This window comes from Salmo salar, chromosome 19 (assembly GCF_965601325.2).
Source record: "Salmo salar chromosome 19, fSalSal1, whole genome shotgun sequence".
NCBI lineage: Eukaryota > Metazoa > Chordata > Actinopteri > Salmoniformes > Salmonidae > Salmo > Salmo salar.
In genome coordinates, this window is record NC_138309.1 from 59,813,780 (window position 1) to 59,835,493 (window position 21,714).

Here is a 21,714-nt window from a genome sequence, read left to right on the forward strand (position 1 = left end):
GGATGATGCTGTGACCCATATAATACAGTACTGTATATATGGCTGGTTCTACATACACAACAGTGGAGGCTGCTGAGGGGAGGACGGCTCATAATAATGTCTGGAATGGAGTGAATGGAATGGCATGGAACCATATGTTTGATGCATTTGATACCATTCCACCAATTCCCCTCCAGCCATTACCATGTGCCTGTCCTCCCCAATTAAGGTCCCGCCAACCTCCTGTGCTACACAAAATACTGTAGATTCACAGATATGACGCAGACTGCGTACTCGAGAAACTCTAAGATGCTAATTTGTTAATGGTCCTTAAGGATAACCTAGCAGCTGTAAATGAACTGCATGATTAATTATGCACCTTGGCTGGCCTGTCCGTGTATAAAGTGGTGCAGTGAGACTGTATACTCAGTGGAAAAGTGTGTGATTGTTTTCAATCAGTACAATAGACTATCCACTTTCTGAATGAACCAATACTAGAGGGACAAACACCCACACAATCACAGACACACACACACAAAAGCACACACACAAACACAAAAACACATACATACACACATACATACACACATACATACATACATACATACATACATACATACATACATACATACATACATACATACATACATACATACATACATACATACATACATACATACATACAGTCTCTCACAGACATACATACATACACACAGTCTCTCACAGACAGACCAGGGCGTAGACTTCAGAGTACACAAGCACGCTAAGCATCTGAAAATAGAAGCCCATTTGAAGTTGAAGAGGCACATTGGTAATGAAGTGAGATGGACACTTGCTGCCTGCCTCCCTTCCTGTTTACTTATTGATGGCGTGTTTTTTGGGCCTTGATGCAGTCTGACTGTTGTGGCAGCAGGGGAGACGGAAACAGGATTTGTCGCAGATCTGCGGATAGCTGTCTAACAGGGATCTCGAGTTGCTTGATGTCCTCTGTCAGACAAGGATAGTGGTTCTTGGGATAGAGGTAGAGAAATGTTTTTTAAGCATCTGCTTGTAATGAACTCTCCAAAAGCGTTTTACTGAGCAGTTGTGAAGCATGTCAGAAATGTCTATTAAAAATGTTCAAATGTAATTCAGTTCACACGAGGGTCTTCACTTATTGACTCATGTAGATAGTAAAATAAAAAATAAAAACATTGTTATTGAACCTTTATTTAACTAGGCAAGTCAGTTAAGAACAAATTCTTATTTACAATGACGGCCTACCACAGCCAAACCCGGACGACGCTGGGACGCTGGGCCAATTGTGCACCGCCCTATGGGACTCCCAATCACGGCCGGATGTGACACAACATTGTAAATAGATAATTTTCCAATATCATATGCAAAGTTAATACATCCGGAAATCTGACCTGACAACATTTTAAGTCCCATTCCTGTTTTGACCAAGTCACTCCCAGAAGAAGAATATTTGGAGAGGTACGCAATGCAGTGACCTTTGAACTGTATGCCCCTCCCTGCCTCCCTTTGTGAATATGCTTGACACAATGAGAGGGTGAGAAATATTAATCAAATTGAAAGGGCATTAGGAAACAGGGCCAGGCGATGGCAATGGCTACCATAATAATTTCACCTTTGAGGTACTGTGCACTAGCTTACAACCTCAGTCACTCTTTAGATAATAGCCCCATACTGAAACCAGCCCAGTAAATGTAAATCCATTAGCTACGTAAGCCTACTGTTGTCGCACTAGTTAAATATAACACGAGTGCTTTGACTGGATTTCAACAAGGCCACAATATGGAAGTGAAAAATCAGACGTTGTTTTGCATTGATTTTGACACATTCCGATTTTTTTCCCTCCACTCCTGTTGACAGATTATGTCTGACTGAGGCTCGGAGGGAGATGAAGCTAAATTAGACAGTCTGGGAGTGGATGTGTGCGTGTGTCGTCATGTCTGTGTCAATCGAATCCCCATCTCCACATGCCCTTTACAAACTATCAGACACCAACACTTGATTCACAAATCCATTCGAGTCTCCATCATTTTTACATCGCCTACATGGTTGGGGTCAATTCGAATTAAAGGCAGTCAATTCAGGAAGTGATTTTAATTAAATAGGTTCTACTTTTCAGTTTATTGAGAAGTCATTGAAAATAAATGCTTGTTTCAATTATTGAATTGTAATTTCAGTTTACTTTCTGAGCTTACTGCCTTCAAATAAATTGACCCCAACCCTGATTGCCAATGCTTCTCACGTCATATCTGCAGAAATTTGAATAACGTTTTCATAAGCTTGTCATATAGCGCACTGAGAATTTCCCTTATGATGAAGGAATCCTCCAGAGATATGATCAACTCTCTCTAGGAACAAGGTTGATCTATCCCATATAAATATATAATTATTAGAACGGGTAAAGCCCCTTAGACCACAGCCTTACACTCAATATAGCTGACATGGTAACTGACATTGTCAGTGTAATTCTAGTTCTATGGCTTATTTCTATCACATTTGGAAAAAGACTCAGATTGCTCAACGCCACCATGGGGAATTCATTTCATATAACAACTCAAAGGAAACTAAGTATAACTATGTCCAATTTCCACAGTTAGGTGCATTGTTTAATTGCATTGTAGACTTTGCCTCACAGATAGGCTGACCTGCAGTAACTCTGTTCCCCAAGGTGGTGGGGGGAATTATTTTTATATACTCTTGTCGCTTTTGATTTAAAAAAAATTAACTGCCAGGGAAATAAATAAATAAGTTGGAAGCACTGTCATGCTCACAAAGACAAGCCACGGCTTTGATCTTGGAGTGAGCTGGGAGCAGTGAGGAGACAGAGAGAAAGAGAGAGAGGGTGAGAAAGAGACAAAGAGAGGGAGAGAGGGACAGGCAGAGCGAGAGAGAGAAAGATCGACAGAGAGAGAGAGACGGAGGGGAGGACCACAGACCCTGGATCTCATGAATTACTTTCCTTTTGTTCTTGTGCCAGAGAGAGCGAAACGTAGCCTCGCTAATCTTGGCACAACGTTCACATTCCATTGTTAATGCAACATTACAGCAACTTCAGTATGCACCTCAGCTGAGTTCACACCTAGCAGCACTCCAGCACCACCATGTTGATGGGAGCGATCCAGGCAACTTTTCCCCCTTAGAGGCTCAGCTGATTGGATCAAAGAGGGGAGAATTAACTTTGATTCACTTGAAGGAGTTGGAGCACTTGGAGTGTAGTCTATCAGTATTAGGTATCACAGGAGGTTGGTGGCACCTTAATTGGGGAGGGCAGGCACGTGGTAATGACTGGAGTGGAATAAGTGGAAAGGTACAGTATCAATAACACCAAACACATGGTTTCCAGGTGTTTGATGCCATTCCATTTGCTCCGTCCCAGACGTTATTATGAGCCGTCCTCCCCTCAGCAGCCTCCACTGTTAGGTACACTCTGTTAATGCAGAATGCATACGTCCACCATTGCAGGCCGTTTGAAGTAATCTGATGCTGCATGCAGAAGATGAAGGCAAGGCATTTGACTGACTGGAAGTGCTGCTATCTCCTCCTCTCCCCTCTCCCTGCATCCCAAATGGCACCCTTTTCCCTATGTAGTGCACCATACAGGAAATAGGGTGCCATTTGGGACGCGTCTCCTGTCGATGATAAGAACCTAGTCGCATTTTCTGCTGTTTCATCTTCATATGCTCATCCTCGTATCTAATCCGTACCTAATTGACAAGGAAAAGCGGAATAATCCACTCTCGCTGAGCACTGAAATTATGTGGCCAATACATACACAATAGCATCTTTAGTCTTCCCGGGTGATAAAACAGAAATTAATTCCCATCAAGTCTATTCTTGAGCTATTTTGTAAAAGCAACATACATCCATAACTCAGTCACACACACATCCTGTCAATGACATTGATTTGATGGTTTGAGGGGACATTGAGGGGAACTTACGTGGGGTGTTTTGATTGATTTATATTCCATTATAACCCATTTTGCTTGGCAGCCACTCTTGGGCCACAGCCTGTGTCTGTTATCACAGTGTGGTTTTGATTGGATGGCTTCCTTATCTGTTGGCAACACACAGGAAGAGGCCCGGAGACAGCCAAAGATAGACAGCACTGGCAACACAGTACTGAAACAATAACCTGCAGATCAAACATGATTAGTCAAACCCCACTTTCTTAAAAGGGCAATCTGCAGTTCAAACGATAACAAAGCTGCGACCCCGCAAGTGTTTTGGTAAATAGCTCAGAGATGGGGTTGTAACCACTCAAATTCATAGATGGACCTATGGATGGAAGGACTGACCATCCATGAGATGAAAATGATAGTTTGAACCATGTTTTGAAGCTATACACTGTTTGTTTACATTGACTTTATTTACAAATATTGGAGAGAAACAAGCTTATGTCTTGGGTTCTGATGGGGAATGACAGTTGAACTAAGCTCATGAGGCATTTGTAAGTTATATTGTTAAAGAATCAATGAGTGAGTGTGTCTGTATGTGTGTGTTCTAATACAACTCAAATATATATTCAAATCCGTAAACTGTTGGTCAAAACACAAGCTCTTGGAAGACAAGAGTATAATACCAAACACATGGAGTTTCATTATTATGTGCCCACTTAGGACAATGATTTCAGATTTGTCAGTAGCCAAACGTTGTCTTTTCAGTGTCTAAAATATATTCCGCTCCGTAGCTGCACTTGCACTATAATTATTTGTCATAATTGGCAGGATCACACTTGGATGAAACCCCCCATAGGCGTCGTACACTAGCGTGTTGTGTCCCTGCCAATTTTCCGATGGCTACAGCAATGTTAGTTTTCTGGTTGCGTGGAAACTAAAAGCTGCATTGAGCAAGCACTCAATTCAAGGTGCATTGCGCGCCGTTGGTTTGGCGATATGCAACAGAGGAAGGACCCCATGGAAGCGACCGAATTCCAGTTTGGAGTGGAATGAATAATTATCTATTTTGAAGATTTTAAAGTGGGCGTCTTGAAACTAAAGTGATTCTGTTGAGTGTCACACGCCATGCGAAGGAGGGGGAGAACGTTAAAGATGTAAGTAATGCTTCTGCATGTTATTCAAAATGCATGCATTTCATAGACATACATTTACATCTACTGTTAAACACATCATGCGGTGATATAGGCTACTATTAGGCTTTTATGATTGTGGAAATAACTGCAGCTTGTTTAGTACATTCAGGCTCCAAAAATGCTTGTTGAAGAATGGGGTAAACAGTAGTTTATTACCTACCGCCTGACAAGATAGAAGACTAACTTCGAAAGGCTATCAATTCCCCAGGAGGCATTGGTCTAGCCTACACTCAGTAAGAGTTTATTATTGACACGCTTGTTGCTTACAATGAAAATAGTGAATATTACACCAAAGAAAAGGTGCAGGTAAAATATTTGTGTGTAAGTAACAATAGTATATTAATAGCCTAAAAATGATTTGTATTTATACATTTATTGTATGTCAGAATACCCTTCAAAGTGAACTGAACTTAAATAATAAACTTGATTATTAATCCTTTAATTATTGCTTCAATTTTAGTTGATACCACAGGGGTCAAGTTCTGAATTATGTTCTGCTAAAAGGTTCAAAATGGCTAAATACATTTTTTTACTTTGAAATGAAGGATATGTACCCATTTGGTTCTTGGGAAAAAAAATGATATTAAGCATGGTCAGTCCTTGGATTCATAGGTCTGTCTATACATTTGAGAGTGGTTACATTTATCCAGCCCATCCCTTTGCTCTTTACTAAAACAGTGGCTGGCTGGCGCACTTTGTTATTGTTTGAACCGTAGATGGCCTCGAAAACGTGTGTTCTTGTTTCTCTAACACATGGCTGGCTAGGCAAGCACCAGTACTATAATATAATTCTGGGAATAAATGCATGAAGGCTTTCAATGGAAATCAGGCAGGCAGGCAACAATAATCTGAGTCCCAAAACCGACCCGAAATGTGTTCATAATTGGGTTGGATAGGGACAGAGTTGGGAGAGCATGGTAATATGGTTAGACTGATATTTAAGTGTCTGCATCTCAACATAACATTGAGATATTTCTCTCACAGCTGTATTTGTTCTTCTGTGCTTCCTCTCTCCTCACCTCCCTTTCTATGTCTCATCCTCATGACCTACATAGGCCTAACTTGTCTATTATTGGTTGTCTGGACAGAATGATAATACAATGAACAATCACAACAAAATAATGCATGAACAACTTTGACAATCCTTTGCTTTGAGAACATTGTAGTTCTATTCCTTCACAATTATAATGGTTTTGCTGAGTTATGACGCAAATTTAGGACCTATCTAAATTATTGCTCTTGCGCACTTGGTGCCTGAGATGTAGCCTATTATTCTAACATTGACTAATGTCAATTTATGAACTGCCAAAACTGACCCCTGGGCACTTGTCTTGAGCACAGTGTACATTTAAAAGCAGGAGAGGTAATTTATAGTTGGGTTGTTGATGTCTTTATAGCTTAACCTGATTTTATTGATCATTTGATTTAATGAGGTTGGTGTTGCTCTCTTTCTCTCCTCTTGTTGTCCCATAGCTTTATCCCTCACTCACTTTCGTCTTCCCATCACCACATCCTTCCCTCCATCATCCCTTCATCCTCCCCTTTTCATTAACAGCTGTCCTCAGCCCATGACATGCTAATATCTCCCTCTTTCCTCCGATGCATCTCATTAATCTCTCTTCAGTGGGCCTTCCTCTGTGTTCTTCTCCATTGTCATGTTACCTATTTTCCTCAGATCTGTCTTTTTTTTCTCTCTCTCTCTCTCTCTCGCTCCTCATGTGTCCAGTTTCCTTGGTTCCCCACAGCTCCACCTCATCAGGGCAGCATGGATCATGGTGGGAAAACGACCGCTTTTCTTACACAGTAACACTTTAGGCATCCTTTTCATGTCCTTGAGCATTTTGTCTTATCTGTAGTCAGTGCTGTTCTACTATATCTTCTTTGTTTGGCTTTTAATAAAGACATGGGGATAATCATCTGAGTGTGTCTTTTGAAAAAGGAAGGTCAGAGCTGATAGGGACGGTCTTGAACTTTCAACTGGTCTGGCCTATTGCAATGAGACTTATTAGGATGCGTCCCTTAGACGACTCCCCCGGTCATGTGATACTAAGAGGTACTTAGAGATCGATTTCATTTTTTTAATCTTGGTAAGTGGATCTTGCTCTGGTCTCGGCGCATTTTAAAGAACCAGCCGAAGACCGAGAGTTTAAGTTAAAGGATTTTTACAGGAGAGGATATGGCTGCTAGCACAACATGCTAAGGTTGTTTGGGTTGCCTTTGTTGCCTTTTTTAACTTTAGCATGTAGCCTTACAATGCTGTTGGGTGGCCAAAATACAATTACATTCCATTGATTGTTAAGTGAGTTTTTCCTTAAGAGGATTAGTAATGGGATAGCAGATGGTTGGTGTTCAGGTATTAATGAAGGGTGTTAGGGTAAAAGGACAGATTATTTTTTAGAGGCTTACATGCTAAATAAAAAGTGTAAATTACAGGACTCATTAACAAGTTGTTAGCTCAGTGTTGTTTCACTGACCCCGGTTCTGAGTGCGTAAACAGTTTATGGATTAGCCTACTGAACACAGTTGTGGCACTGAACGCTCTCATTAGCCGATGTGAACAAAACCTTTAAACAGGTCAACATTCACAAAGCCGCTGGGCCAGACGGATTACCAGGACATGTACTCAACTGTCAAGTGTCTTCACTGACATTTTCAACCTCTCCCTGACCGAGTCTGTAATGCCGAGATGTTTCAAGCAGACCACCATAGTCCCTGTGCCCAAGTAAGCGAAGGTAACCTGCCTAAATGACTACCGCCCCGTGGCATTCATGTCAATAGCCATGAAGTGCTTTGAAAGGCTGGTCATGGCTCACATCAACAGCATCCTCCCGGACACCCTAGACCCACTCCAATTCGCATACCGCCCCAACAGATCCACAGATGACGCAATCTCAATCACACTTCACACTGCCCTTTCTCACCTGGACAAAAGGAACACCTATGTGAGAATGCTGTTCATTGACTACAGCTCAGCGTACAACACCATAGTGCCCACAAAGCTCATCACTAAGCTAAGGACTCTGGCAGAGGATCCTGGACTTTCTGACGGGCCCCCCCCAGGTGCTAAGAGTCGGCAACAACACGTCTGCCATGCTGATTCTTAACACTGGGGCCCCACATGGGTGTGTACTTAGTTCCCTTCTGTATTCCCTGTTCACCCACGACTGCGTGGCCAAACACGTCTCCAACACCCTCATTAAGTTTGCTGACGACACAACAGTGGTAGGCCTGATCACCGACAATGATGAGACGGCCTATAGGGAGGAGGTCAGAGAACTGGCAGTGTGGTGCCAGGACAACAACCTCTCCCTCAATGTGAGCAAGACAAAGGAGCTGATTGTGGACTACAGGAAAATGTGGGCCGAACAGGCCCCCATTAACATCGATGAGGCTGTAGTGGAACGGGTCGAGTTTCAAGTTCCTTGGTGTCCACATCACCAACGAACTATCATGGTCCAAACATACCAAGACAGTCCTGAAGAGGTCACGACAAAACCTTTTCCCCCTCAGGACACTGAAAAGATGGGCCAATTGTGCGTTGCCTCATGGATCTCCCGGTCACGGCTGGCTGCGACACAACCCGGTATCAAACCAGAATCTGTAGTAACGCAGCTAGCACTGGGATGCAGTGCATTTGACCGCTGCGCCACTCGAGAGGCCCCTGAATGCCAAGTTGATTGCATGTTCCTTGTTGAAACATGGCTGTCATCAGACTGTAGTGCCACTCTTATTGAAGCCTCCCCCTGGACTACAGCTTTTCATACTCTATCAGAAAAGGGAAAAAGGGTGGGAGGACAGCCTCTATTTTTACTAATGCTCTCAGCTGTAAGGACATTTTGTTTGGTGACTTTGGGTCTTTTGAGCATCATGCTATACTGTATAAATGTCAGCCACCAGTGCTGGCCATAACCCTGTATAGGTTGTCAAAGCACTGCCCCACTTTCTTTACTGATTTATCTGAACTATTGTCCTTGAGAACTATGATAAAATCATTGTGTTGGGTGATTTTAATATTCATCTTGACTAAGAAACTGACTCCAAGGCCATTGAATTTATTAATCTTTTAAGCTCTATGGACTTTATCCAACATGTTGCTGGGCCCACCCATAACCACAGCCATACTCTGGACCTGGTTATTACCAAGGGGCTTTGTATTGACATATCCTCTATTGTTGATGTTGCTTTATCTGATAACCACTGTGTATTTTTTTACTACCTTTTTTACTACCTTTACTACCATAGCATAGGCTAATACTGAATGCATTATTAAGAAATGCTATTTTACCTCTAAATTTCCTACATATTTTATTGCGTATGAACAATACTCCACCACCCATTCTGCCCCCCTCTTGTGATGATTTAGTTGTTAACTTTAAGAGCAAATTAAGGGCTACTATTGATGCTCCAGTAAAGTTGACAAAGACCACATCCAAACAGAGAGCCCCTTGGATGAGTGAGGAAACTAATAAATTAAAGATAAATTGCATTAAGGCAGAGCGGAAGTGGATAAAGTCAATGTTGCAGGTCCATTATGATATTCTGAAAGAGCAACTTGGCATATATAACAAGGCAATTAGAAATGCCAGAGGGGCACATTTTTCTAACTTGATCACTATTAATCAGAATAATTCTCAACAATTGATTGCCTGATAAATCGTACCCCCCCCAAACCTATGTAAACTTTCCTTCACATCTAAATGTGATGAGTTTACAGCATATTTCAGACATACCCAGCCTAATTTTGGTTATCTTATCAGTCAAGCAAGACCCAGTGAGAAGTTTGATATGTACCCTAGCTTACCACGCAAAGGGACTATGGATTTATTTCCCCTGTTTGACACAGACATGCTCAGGAAAGTGATATTACAACTTAAGCCTTCTACCTGCCTTCTCGACCCTATCCTCTTCTTCAAAACTGTTTTTAGTTGCAAATCTGAAGAAGTGCAAGCTATTGTTTATCACTCCCTGTTCACATGCACTTTCCCCACTCCACTAAACTGTTATGGTAAAATCCCTTCTGAAGGAAAGTAATCATCTAGATTCTTCAGCTCTTAGCAATCTCCAACCTTCCATTCTTAAGCAAAATTCCTAGCCGAAACTGGTGTTCAAACGGCTAAATAGTTTAAGTGCCAGCTGTATTTGAGAAACATTCCAATCTGCACACAGCCTTATTAGAAGTGGTAAATTATCTTAGTCAACACGGATACCAAACATCTCTGTCCTTATTCGCTTAGATTTAAGTGCTGTATTCGACACTGTTGACCATTATGTCCATCTGGACAGACAAGAGAGGTGTGCTGGTCTCTGCGGTCCAGTTCTAAACTAGTTTAGGACCTATTTAACTGGTTGAGTTTTTTTTTGTCATCCTTGGTGAACATAACTCAGAGAAAATACATATCACGTAGCATTTCACAAGGATCAATTTTTGGGTCCGGTACTGTTCAGTTTATATATGTTACCCAGTGGAGGCTCCTCAGAAGATGAAGGGGAGGACCATGCTCAGTGAATTTCATGAAAATAAAAATTGTAAAACATTAAAGTTATCCTTTTTAGATAAACCTATACTAAATATAATCACGTCACCAAATAGTTGATTAAAACCCACTATTTTGCAAATAAGGTCTACAGTAGCCTCAACAGCACTCTGTAGGGTAGCACCATGGTGTAGCCATAGGACAGTTAGCTTCCGTCCTCCTCTGAGTACATTGACTTCAATACGAAACCTAGGAGGCTCATGATTCTCACCCCCTTCCATAGACTTACATAGACTTACGTTCCAGAGGACATCCTCCAACCTATCAGCACTCTCGCAGCATGAACTGACATGTTGTCCACCCAATAAAAGGATCAAAGAATTCATCTAGTACTGAAAGCATAAACTACAGCTAGCTAGCACTGCAGTGCATAAAATGTGGTGAGTAGTTGACTCAGAGAGGAAGACAGTAGTTGAACAGTTTTGAACAAATTCATTTCTTCCAAAATGAAGGAGAAGCAAGAGAGAATAGAGATTTTTGTCCTTTTTTTTCAGTTGCACTTACTTAGCTAGCAAATGCAGCTAGCTAGTTTAGCTTACTGAAACACCCTGCTCAAACAGAGGGATGATATGTTAGCTAGTTGGCTTTGACTTTCCAACACAACACTGGAACTCTTCCAAGTCAAGGTAAGCTTTTAGTTTTACAAAGGTATTGCCAATGTGGCCCGCCAGTGTAACTACTTACTGACTGTACACTGTAACATTACTGCATGATTGTAGCGGGTTCACTAACTCGTTAATCAAATCAAATTGTATTTGTCACATGCGCAGAATACAACGGGTGTAGACCTTACAGTGAAATGCTTACTTACAAGCCCTTACCCAACAATGCAGTTTTAAGAAAAATAAGTGTTAAGTAACAAATAATTAAAGAGCAGCAGTAAAATAACAATAGCGAGGCTATATACAGAGGGTACCGGTACAGAGTCAATGTGTGGGGGCACCAGTTAGTTGAGGTAATATGTACATGTAGGTAGAAGTAAAGTGACTATGCATAGATAATAAACAGAGTAGCAGCAGTGTAAAAGGGAGGGGGGGGGGCAATGCAAATAGTCTGGGTAGCCATTTGATTAGCTGGTCAGGAGTCTTATGGCTAGGGGGTAGAAGCTGTTAAGTCTTTTGGACCTTGACTTGGCGCTCTGGTACCGCTTGCCGTGCGGTAGCAGAGAGAACAGTATATGATTAGGATGGCTGGAGCCTTTGACAATTTTTAGGACTTTCCTCTGACACCACCTGGTATAGAGGTCCTGGATGGAAGGAAGCTTGGCCCCAGTGATGTACTGGGCCGTACGAACTGCTCTCAAAACTGCCTTGCGGTCGGAGGCCGAGCAGTTGCCATACCAGGCAGTGATGCAACCAGTCAGGATGCTCTCTATGGTGCAGCTGTAGAACCTTTTGAGGATCTGAGGACCCATGTCAAATCTTTTCAGTCTTCTGAGGGGGAATAGGATTTGTTGTGCCCTCTTCACGACTGTCTTGGTGTGTTTGGACTATGATAGTTTGTTGTTGATGTGGACACCAAGGAACTTGAAGCTCTCAACCTGCTCCACTACAGCCCCGTCGATGAGAATGGGGACATGCTCGGTCCTCTTTTTCAAGTAGTCCAAAATCATCTCCTTTGTCTTGATCATGTTGAGGGAGAGGTTGTTGTCCTGGCACCACATGGTCTGGTCTCTGACCTCCAGCCTAGAGGCTGTCTTGTCGTTGTCGGTGATCAGGCCTACTACTGTTGTCATTGGCAAACTTAATGATGCGGTTGGCCATGCAGTCTTGAGTAAACAGGGAGTACAGGAGGAGACTGAGCATGCACCCTGCGGGGCCCCCGTGTTGAGGATCAGCGTGGTGGATGTTGTTACCTACCCTTGCCACCTGGGGGCGGCCTGTCAGGAAGTCCAGGATCCAGTTGCAGAAGGAGGTCCCAGGGTCCTTTAGTCCCAGGGTCCTTAGCTTAGTGATGAGCTTTGAGGGCACTATGGTGTTGAACACTGAGCTGTAGTCAATTAATAGTATTCTCACATAGGTGTTCATTTTGTCCAGGTGGCAAAGGGCAGTGTGGAGTGCAATAGAGACTGCATCATCTGTGGATCTGTTAGGGCGGTATGTGAATTAGACTGGGTCTAGGATTTCTGGGATAATGGTGTTGATGTGAGCCATGACCAGCCTTTCAAAGCACTTCATGGCTCAAGACATGAGTGCTACGGGTCGGTAGTCATTTAGGCAGGTTTCCTTAGTGTTCTTGGGCACAGGGACTATGGTGGTCTGCTTGAAACATGTTGGTATTACAGACTCAGTCAGGGACAGGTTGAAAATGTCAGTGAAGACACTTGACAGTTAGTCAGCGCATGCTCAGAGTACACGTCCTGGTAATCCATCTGGCCCTGCTGCCTTGTGAATGTTGACCTGTTTAAAGGTCTTACTCACATCAGCTACGGAGAGCGTGATCACACAGTCATCCTGAACAGCTGATGCTCTCATGCAAGTGTCAGTGTTACTTGCCTCGAAGCGAGCATAGAAGTAATTTAGTTTGACTGGTAGGCTCGTGTCACTTGGCAGCTCGTTGCTGTGTTTCACTTTGTAGTCTGTAATAGTTTGCAAGCCCTGCCACATCCGACGAGCGTATGAGCCAGTGTAGTATGACTCAATCTTAGTCCTGTATTGACACTTTGCCTTTTTGATGGTTCGTCGGAGGGCATAGCGGGATTTCTTATAAGCTTCTGGGTTAGAGTCCCACTCCTTGAAAGTGGCAGGTCTAGCCTTTAGCTCAGTGTGGATGTTGCCTGTAATCCATGGCTTCTGGTTGGGGTATGTACGTAAAGTCACTGTGGGGATGACGTCATCGATGCACTTATTGATGAAGCCAATGACTGGTGTGGTGTACTCCGCAATGCCATCGGAATAATCCCGGAACATATTCCAGTCTGTGCTAGCAAAACAGTCCTGTAGCTTAGCATCTGCTTCATCTGACCACTTTTTTTATTGACAGAGTTACTGGTGCTTCCTGCTTTAGTTTTTGCTTGTAAGCAGGATCAGGGGGATAGAATAATGGTCACATTTGCCAAATGGAGGTCGAGGGAGAGCTTTGTACGTGTCTCTGTGTTTTGAGTAAAGGTGGTCAATTGTTTTTCCCCCCTCTGGTTGCACATTTAACATGCTGATAGAAATTTGGTAAGACAGATTTAAGTTTCCCTGCATTGAAGTCCCCGGCCACTAGGAGCGCCGCATCTGGATGAGCATTTTCCTGTTTGCTTATGACCGTATACAGCTCATTGAGTGCGGTCTTAGTGCCAGCATCGGTTTGTGGTGGTAAATAGACAGCTACAAAGAATATAGATGAAAACTCTAATGGTAAATAGTGTGGTCTACAGCTTATCATGAGATACTCTACCTCAGGTGAGCAAAACCTCGATACTTCTTTTGACCCCTTGTCTTACCAGAGGCTGCTGTTCTATCCTGCCGAAAAATCGTAAAACCCGCCAGCTGTATGTTATTCATGTCGTCGTTCAGCTACGACTCGGTGAAACATAAGATATTACAGTTTTTAATGTCCCTTTGGTAGGATATACGTGCTCGTAGTTCGTCTATTTTATTATCAAATGATTGTACGTTGGCTAATAGTACCGATGGTAAAGGCAGATTACCCACTCGCCGTCGAATCCTTACAAGGCACCCAGACACGCGTCCCAGATATCGCTGTCTCTTTCTCCTGCGAATGACTGGGATGAGGGCCTTGTCGGGTGTCTGGAGTAAATCCTTCGCATCCGTCTCGTTAAAGAAAAAAAATCTTCTTCCAGTACGGGGTGAGTAATCGCTGTCGTGATATCTAGAAGCACTTTTCGGTCATAAGAGACGGTGGCAGAAATATTATGTACAAAATAAGTTACAAATAACGCGAAAAAACACACAATAGCACAATTTGGTTAGAGGACCGTAAAACAGCAGCCATCTCCTCAGGCACCTTTATCGTTAGTTCAATTAGCTATGCTGACTATGACGTTACTTTAGCTAGTATGGTGACAACAAGGTCAGTTGTGTGTAGTGTTTTTTTTTGCCTGGTCACATACAGCTGATGTGTTGTGCATTGAAGTCCACAATCGAAGGGAAGAGGTGAGAGGAGAGCGCATAGATGCGAGAAGGAATACAACCTGGTAGCTATGAAAGTTAACTTTGTTTACGCGTGATATGGGGTGTATTCATTCCACCGTTTATGTTGAAAAACGATTCTTAAAAGGAAGCAAACGGAACAAAATGGGGATAAACATACCTGAATTTGTCCAATAGAAACTCTTGTTTGCAACTGTTGGACTAATGATTACACCGTATATCAGCCAGATGCTGGCAGGAGTGTGCAAGGCGGTATTGAATGTCACTGTCACCTCAAATTTGTGTCTCGACCTGTGTGCACCTACATTGTAAACTGTCATTCATTGGCTAGGCTGTAGCAACCTCATGATGGGTATACAAAAAAATCGCTGTTACATTGAGCTGGGTGAATGGAATATGAATGAGTCATCCAATATACTTTAATAGAAATAAGGCCATGCTCATAAAAAAAAAGAAAATCATCCTCCATCTTAAACGGCACTGACCGCCACTGATGTTATCCCTTGGCAGCGTCATCAGAAAGCACAGCATTGATTTTCACTGCTACGCAGATGATACACAACTTTACATTTCTGTATCACCAGAGAATTTTAACTCCACGGATAAATTATTCGACTGTATTAGTGATTTAAATACTTGGATTGCTACAAGACAAGGCAGAGGTACTTATTGTTGGAGCCAAAGCACAGAGAGAGAATCTGGCTGCACATTTTAATTCATGCGCAATAAAGATAGTTGTTATTTTAGATTCTGAACTCAATTTCATATCAAACATTAGGAATGTGACCAAAATAGCTTTTTACCACATTGCCATGGTGCAGCTGTTTCTCTCTGACTGATACAGTCAGACTTATCCATGCTTTTATTACAAGCAGGCTTGACTACTTTAATGCTCTCTTGTCTGGTCTTCCCAAGAAAGCCATTGGTCAACTGAAAAACATACAGAATGCTGCAGCACGGGTACTGACCAAGACCAAACAGAGTGCACACATTACACTGGTTTTAAGGTCTCTGCACTGGCTGCCTGTTAGTTTTCAAATAATTTTAAGGTTCTTCTATTGGTTTTTAAATCAATCCACGATTGTGCACCCCAATACATGTCAGACAGGCTTTTAAGTTATTGACCCAGTAGGTCCCTCAGGTCATCTGGCACTGGCCTTCTAACTATCCCAAAGCCTAGGACCAAGAAGCATGGAGAGGTTATTATGCCCCCAGCCTCTGGAATAGCCTGCCAGACAACCTGAGGGGAGCTAAAACTGTGGGCATATTTTTAAGAGAGCTCTTAATTTTTAGCTTAGCTTTTCCTCTGGGTGCTTTTTAGTTGTTCAGTGTGTCATTCTTTTTGTTGTTGTCTTATTTTTGTTGTGTGGTAAATATTTCAGCTTTTATTTTCATTGTTTTTTCCCCCTGTAAAAACACATTTTGTTGCACTCAATGTCTGAAATGTGCTTTATAAATAAAGCTTGATTCAATTTGATGCACTGAAAAAAATATATATTTTTACTTTATTTGACCTTTTATTTAACTAGGCAAGTCGGTTAAGAATAAATTCTTATTTTCAATGACGGCCTAGGAACAGTGGGTTAACTGCCTTGTTCAGGGGCAGAACGACAGATTTTTACCTTTCACCTCAGCTCGGGGATTCAATCTTGCAACCTTTCGGTTACTAGTCCAACGCTCTAACCACTAGGCTACCTGCCGAAATATGCCAGCACTGCAGGGATGTCAATTATCAGTCACACTGACTCCAAAGCACTTTTTGCTTGTGTGTTTTTGCCAGTGCGAGGGCACTTTTTGATCCCTATGTTTTCCATAAAGCTGTAAAAATAAACATGGTTTAGACAGACAACTGCTGAACAAGACCGCAAGATCCCCTCCGCCTCCTCACCACAGTTACGCTAGTTATCCTGCATCTGTATTTGAAGTAACACATCTATTTATAATAAATGTTTTGTATGGTTGGTGACCAATTGCAACAATTGTACCTCTCCTATCAGTGGGTTGTGTTGTCTCCCTCCACCAATCCTGCTTCCTGTTTCTCCATAGGCTTGACGGCTATTGGGGAGGTTGACACTGGCTCCGCCCCTTCGCCCAGGTTGGTCTTCCCTGGAGCATGCCCATATCCCACCATGCACCTGCTGGCGAGCGGCTGGCTACTGCGCCATTCGGTGGTTATGTGTCTGCTGCTGCACAGCATGGTGCTGATGACCTGCTTCCACCACGCCGCCACCAGCTGCTCCCAGGGCTGCTACTGCTCTGAGAGCGACGGCCGTGGAAAGACGGTGCGCTGCAGCAACCTACGTCTCACGGAGATCCCCCAGGACCTACCCAATGACACACGGCGCATCTACCTGGACTTCAACCTGCTCACCGAGGTCCCCAGCAATGCTTTCCAGGGTCTGCCCCTGCTCAGCGAGCTGGACCTCTCCAACAACGAGCTGGCCAAGCTGGAGCGAGGGGCCTTCAGGAGCCTGGGGCCCTCGCTCACCTTCCTGGACTTGTCTTCCAACAAATTGGTCAACTTTAACCCTGAGGCCTTCGAGGGGCTGCGGGCGCGCGCCAACCTGACCAATAACCCGTGGCACTGCGACTGCAGCCTGCAGATGTCCATGCCCCACATTGACCTGGAGCCCCTCTCGCTGACGGGCATCGTGTGCGAGACGTCGGATCCGCCCGACGTGGGGGCGGAGGGTGTGCCCTTCCTGCTGGCCCAGGACCTGGACCTGTGTGTGGTGATGAAGAAGACCACGGATGTGGCCATGCTGGTCACCATGTTCGGTTGGTTCACCATGGTCATCTCCTACCTGGTCTACTACGTCCGGCACAACACGGAGGACGCCCGCCGTCACCTGGAGTACCTCAAGTCTCTGCCCACCAAGCCGGGCCCGTCCGAGGCCTCTTCTACCGTCAGCACTATGGTATAGCCCAGGACCAGGAGAACCCAGAGGGGAGTTTAGGCTGGAGGGCTAAGTCTGCCAGAGGAGGTGGTTATTATAGGGCTGTAACCTTGCTGCACCCTCACTTCAGGCCATTCAGTGCCAGCCAAGGAGAGTTCTGTTTGACTTTTAGGTCACAGCGGCACTAGGATTTGTGTCCATATATTCAGGAAGCCCATCCAGACCTGGACACCGTACGTAACCCAGATTAATAATTGAACCAGGAGTGGTCCATTATCAAAATGGGGCCTGTGAAGGGTCCTTTGGCCATATCAAACAGCAAACAGAACAACAGGATAGCAACACACACTATGAACAACTCTGTCACTCCATATCCTTCCATGTACAATTATTGTTTTCCATACAATATCCATATAGTATACGCAGTCTATAAACAGTGAAATGTAGTTCTTTACAATAAAACAATGTATTCCATGGGTTTCTTTTTTAAATTATCGTTGGTGCAAATGCTCTTATTTTACCTCCAAGAAACTAAGCAAATGTATGTGCATCTGTCAACTGGACCATCAGTTGAATCTGCCTATAATGTGTTCAGGTCACGGTACTACAATGATACATATAAATCATTAATCAATGAAACGATCCAACCGGTAAAAGGCTCAGAGATCTGATTGATCCACACACCACTATAAAACAGTACACATACAAGCTGCATTGCTGTTATGTGCTGTGTAGTAGAAGGGCTGTACAGGAAACCCATCCTAGCTGTACTATAGCGACCTTTTGTTGTTCTCACCAAGACAATGAAACAGCCAGTACAGTATAGGAACATTCCTGCCTACATACCAGGGCACAATGATCCTTCACACAGAAATCATCCCAAGTGGGAGAAAATGTGTTCCTTTTAGTTCCCTAATGTTTCCTTGTGTTTTTAAAGTGCACATTAAGGTCCTGCTGTGGGGGTTTACAGTGCGTTAATCACTCATGCTGGCGCAACACAATGCTTCCAAAACTGTGGGCTGAGTCCACTGGGACTAAAATTGGCAATAAGAGCTAATACACACGTTCAGCAGTTTAATATTTGAAAGCGAAGGGCTTTTTTATTTTTTATTTACTTGCCCTTGTCTGAGTTGTATTATTCAGCAGAATTAACCTTGTGGTGGGTTCCAAGAAACGGAAAGAGATTATAAATGAGATTGTTTGGGATACTCTGCTGTAGTTGTTCTTCGACAAGGGAAACACAGTGACATATCGTTACCCAGGGGTGTAGGACATAGTCATAGTCCATAGTCAGTCCAGTCTGTCAAACTTCACAATGCTGGCAGCACTGACTGCCATTCAGAAACCAGCAAACGCTAATGATATTCTAATCTTGGGCTCTGTCCCAATACTCTCGAGTATCTCCCTTTAGATACAACTGATAAGTAGAAGAACGGGATAAATGTCAGATCCATTAAGAGCAATGGTGACCATGTGCACTGTCTAGGATGAATTATGGGCCCTAGTTATAGCCTATAATCTAGTTATGGTCAATGTCCTGGTTAAGGTCACGTGATCAGGAAAACAGCCCAGACATATCACACATAAAAAGAGACAAGGAATAGGAAGCTATCTCTAGATTATTGGGGTGCCTCCTGTCCTCCTCTTCCCGCTAGTGTCTCTGAGGGAGCCTGGCGTCATGGTGGGAGCCAGACTACCTGCCGAGGCCGTTTCCCTGGGGCTTTCCAAACTGCATTGGAGGGGCTGCGACCTGCTGGTCCAGTTGCTGCTGTGGTTGATATGAACTGCCTAATTGGACAGACTCGGGCACAAGAAAATGCATGTCCATTTCCCCTCAGTGTAATTTTGTAGGAGAGGAAAGAAGATGAGAAGAGTGGATTTAAATAGAGTGGAATTGAACAAGACACAGCAAGCGGTAAACCAAGAGCGTAAACTCCTGTTTTAATATGCTCAGTGGAGGCTTCCTTATTCATTTTTGTTCCGAGTGCAGCTCTGCATCCAGGGCGGAATGAATGTGATTGGTTGGATGAAAGCTCAACAGTCAGCACAGTAGGTGTGAAATAAACAGTAGACTTGCGGGTTGCCACACAAAACATTACTGGTTCGAGTCCTAACCCTAAACTTAACCAGTCACATTTCTTACCTAAACGTATCCCAACCCCTAAACCTAATCTTAACCAATTTGAATTTCTTGCCTAAACTTAGCCAAGCATTAAAACAAGATGGAATAAGGAAACCTCCAATCTGCATTAAATAACCTTATTACTATGCAGGTTACAAAGGACACAAAATACCTAATTTAATATTTTATTAGAATAAGTAAAGGAAAACCATATAAAATTTTGCATTTGTGTCTATTCAACATGAACTAGTGAGATTTAACACAGAACATGATGAATAATGAAATCGGCTGTTAGCGCAGCACACCCTGTAACTGGGTTTGTCAACAAGGGTATCCCTGCATCGAAAACACATGCCTCCAGAGTAGAACAAGCCAATAAACTATGTATGAGGGCCATAAAAAGTCTGGGAAGGAATCCTTCAACTTGGGTGACCCTGTTCTGGGGTTGAGGAGGAAAAAATGGGACCACCTGGCCCTCTCCATGTGGACTGGGCAGGAGGTGCCCTTGAGCTGCCCAGCAGAGTGTATGATGATCTTTGTGGCTTTACACTTCCTTAGTCCCTTAGGCAACACCTCCGCTTTTAAGAGTCCTCTCTCTCCAGTAGCTTGTTCATCCATTTTGCTCTATATTTTACTTAGTTTAGAGGGCAAACTCAAAGACACTAAGACATACTTTAATAAGGAAGAACCTTTATCATTAGTTTGCTTTGATATGAGCACATAGATTCTCTGGTGCATCAGCATTCTATTCACTGCACTCCTCCTCCTGGCTGAGTTTGCTTTACAGGACAGTGTTATTGATCCTAACAGAGCTAATCTCAAGGAAGCAGGCTCCCGTGACGAGCAGGAGGTTCAACAGCACTGAAATATAGATGGTAAGCCTCCCTTGCTGACATTTCCTAACACACAGCTAGCTGGCCAGTACCGCTCTTCCCAGTAACATACTTGTGTTTGTGTGTGTCACAGGAGGCTGCTGAGGGGAGGGCGCCTCATAATAATGACTGGAATGGAGTGAATGGAGCGGTATTAAACACATGGAAACCATGTGTTTGATTTGTTCGATACCATTCAATAGTATTCTGTTCCAGCCATTACTTTGAGCCCGTCCTCCCCAATTAAGGTGCTACCGGCCGCCTGTGGTGTTTGTGTGGTGGGGGGCTTGGTGGTAGAGTAAACAAACGCAAATTAGTTGTGTGTGTGTGAACTTGTGCGTGGGTGTTTGTGTATCTGGATGTATTGTTTTGTGAGGATGTGGGGTAGCACACGTGTAATGTAACACCCCTGTTCCCTAGCACATGCATGAGCTGTCGTTGTGGTTAATTTAAATTTCAGGCTCACCTTGCCCCGCCCGCTACCCCCAGACATGTTACACTGGTGTGAGTATTACAACTGCTGGGTAATGGGACACAAAATGGGGGATAAGGTTACCCATCCAATCCCACAGAGCGCAGCCCCACATGGCATTGGGTTGCAGATTAAAATGTTTCCAGCCAGGGCCTGGATGGACAGACTGTTTCCTCTTCCGGCATAAGGTGAAGGCTATTGACGAGGAGTGAGTGAGGATGTCCCTGAGTACATCTCAATAGTCTAGAGTTGCTTCCTTTCCCTGTCTGCTTTCCTTCACCTGTATGATGATTCGGAAGCCCAAAAAAGCAATATGGTGGATGCCTAAAATAAACGTGTTTTCACCTGTCTAATTCTTTCAGTGTGAATGAAAGGATACCAGATGAGGAAACTGTGTAAGACTATTGAGATGCAACCTTTTCTCTTCCTTTTTCCCCACTCTCTCTCCCCTTCTATTGGTACACCACAGCTTCCCTGTCCCCGAATATGTGTAAGTGGATGGCAGAGTAAAAAGGCTTCCCTGCTTTTGATCAAATCTCCAACCCCAGATCTACATGGTCATCACAGAAGGCTGCTGAGGGGAGGGCGGGCTCATAATAATGGCTGGAATGGAATGGTATCAAACATGTTTGAG

At 43.5% G+C, this 21,714-nt stretch overlaps 1 protein-coding gene across 2 annotated transcripts in view; it reads left to right on the forward strand.

Annotated features, from left to right (window-relative positions):
• lrrc3ca (leucine rich repeat containing 3Ca) overlaps positions 1–18,108 on the forward strand; it is a 29,075-nt gene extending 10,967 nt beyond the window's left edge. The window contains exons 1-2 of one of the 2 annotated variants that reach the window (XM_014159226.3): positions 4,820–5,044; positions 16,764–18,108. In XM_014159226.3, coding sequence (XP_014014701.1) covers positions 16,847–17,641 — 795 coding nt within the window. In that variant the 5' untranslated portion in view covers positions 4,820–5,044; positions 16,764–16,846 and the 3' untranslated portion in view covers positions 17,642–18,108. Of the gene's footprint in view, positions 1–4,819; positions 5,045–16,763 lie in introns of those variants that run through there. The other variant, XM_045702528.2, reaches the window with a different exon arrangement.
• The last annotated feature ends 3,606 nt before the right edge of the window (positions 18,109–21,714 follow it).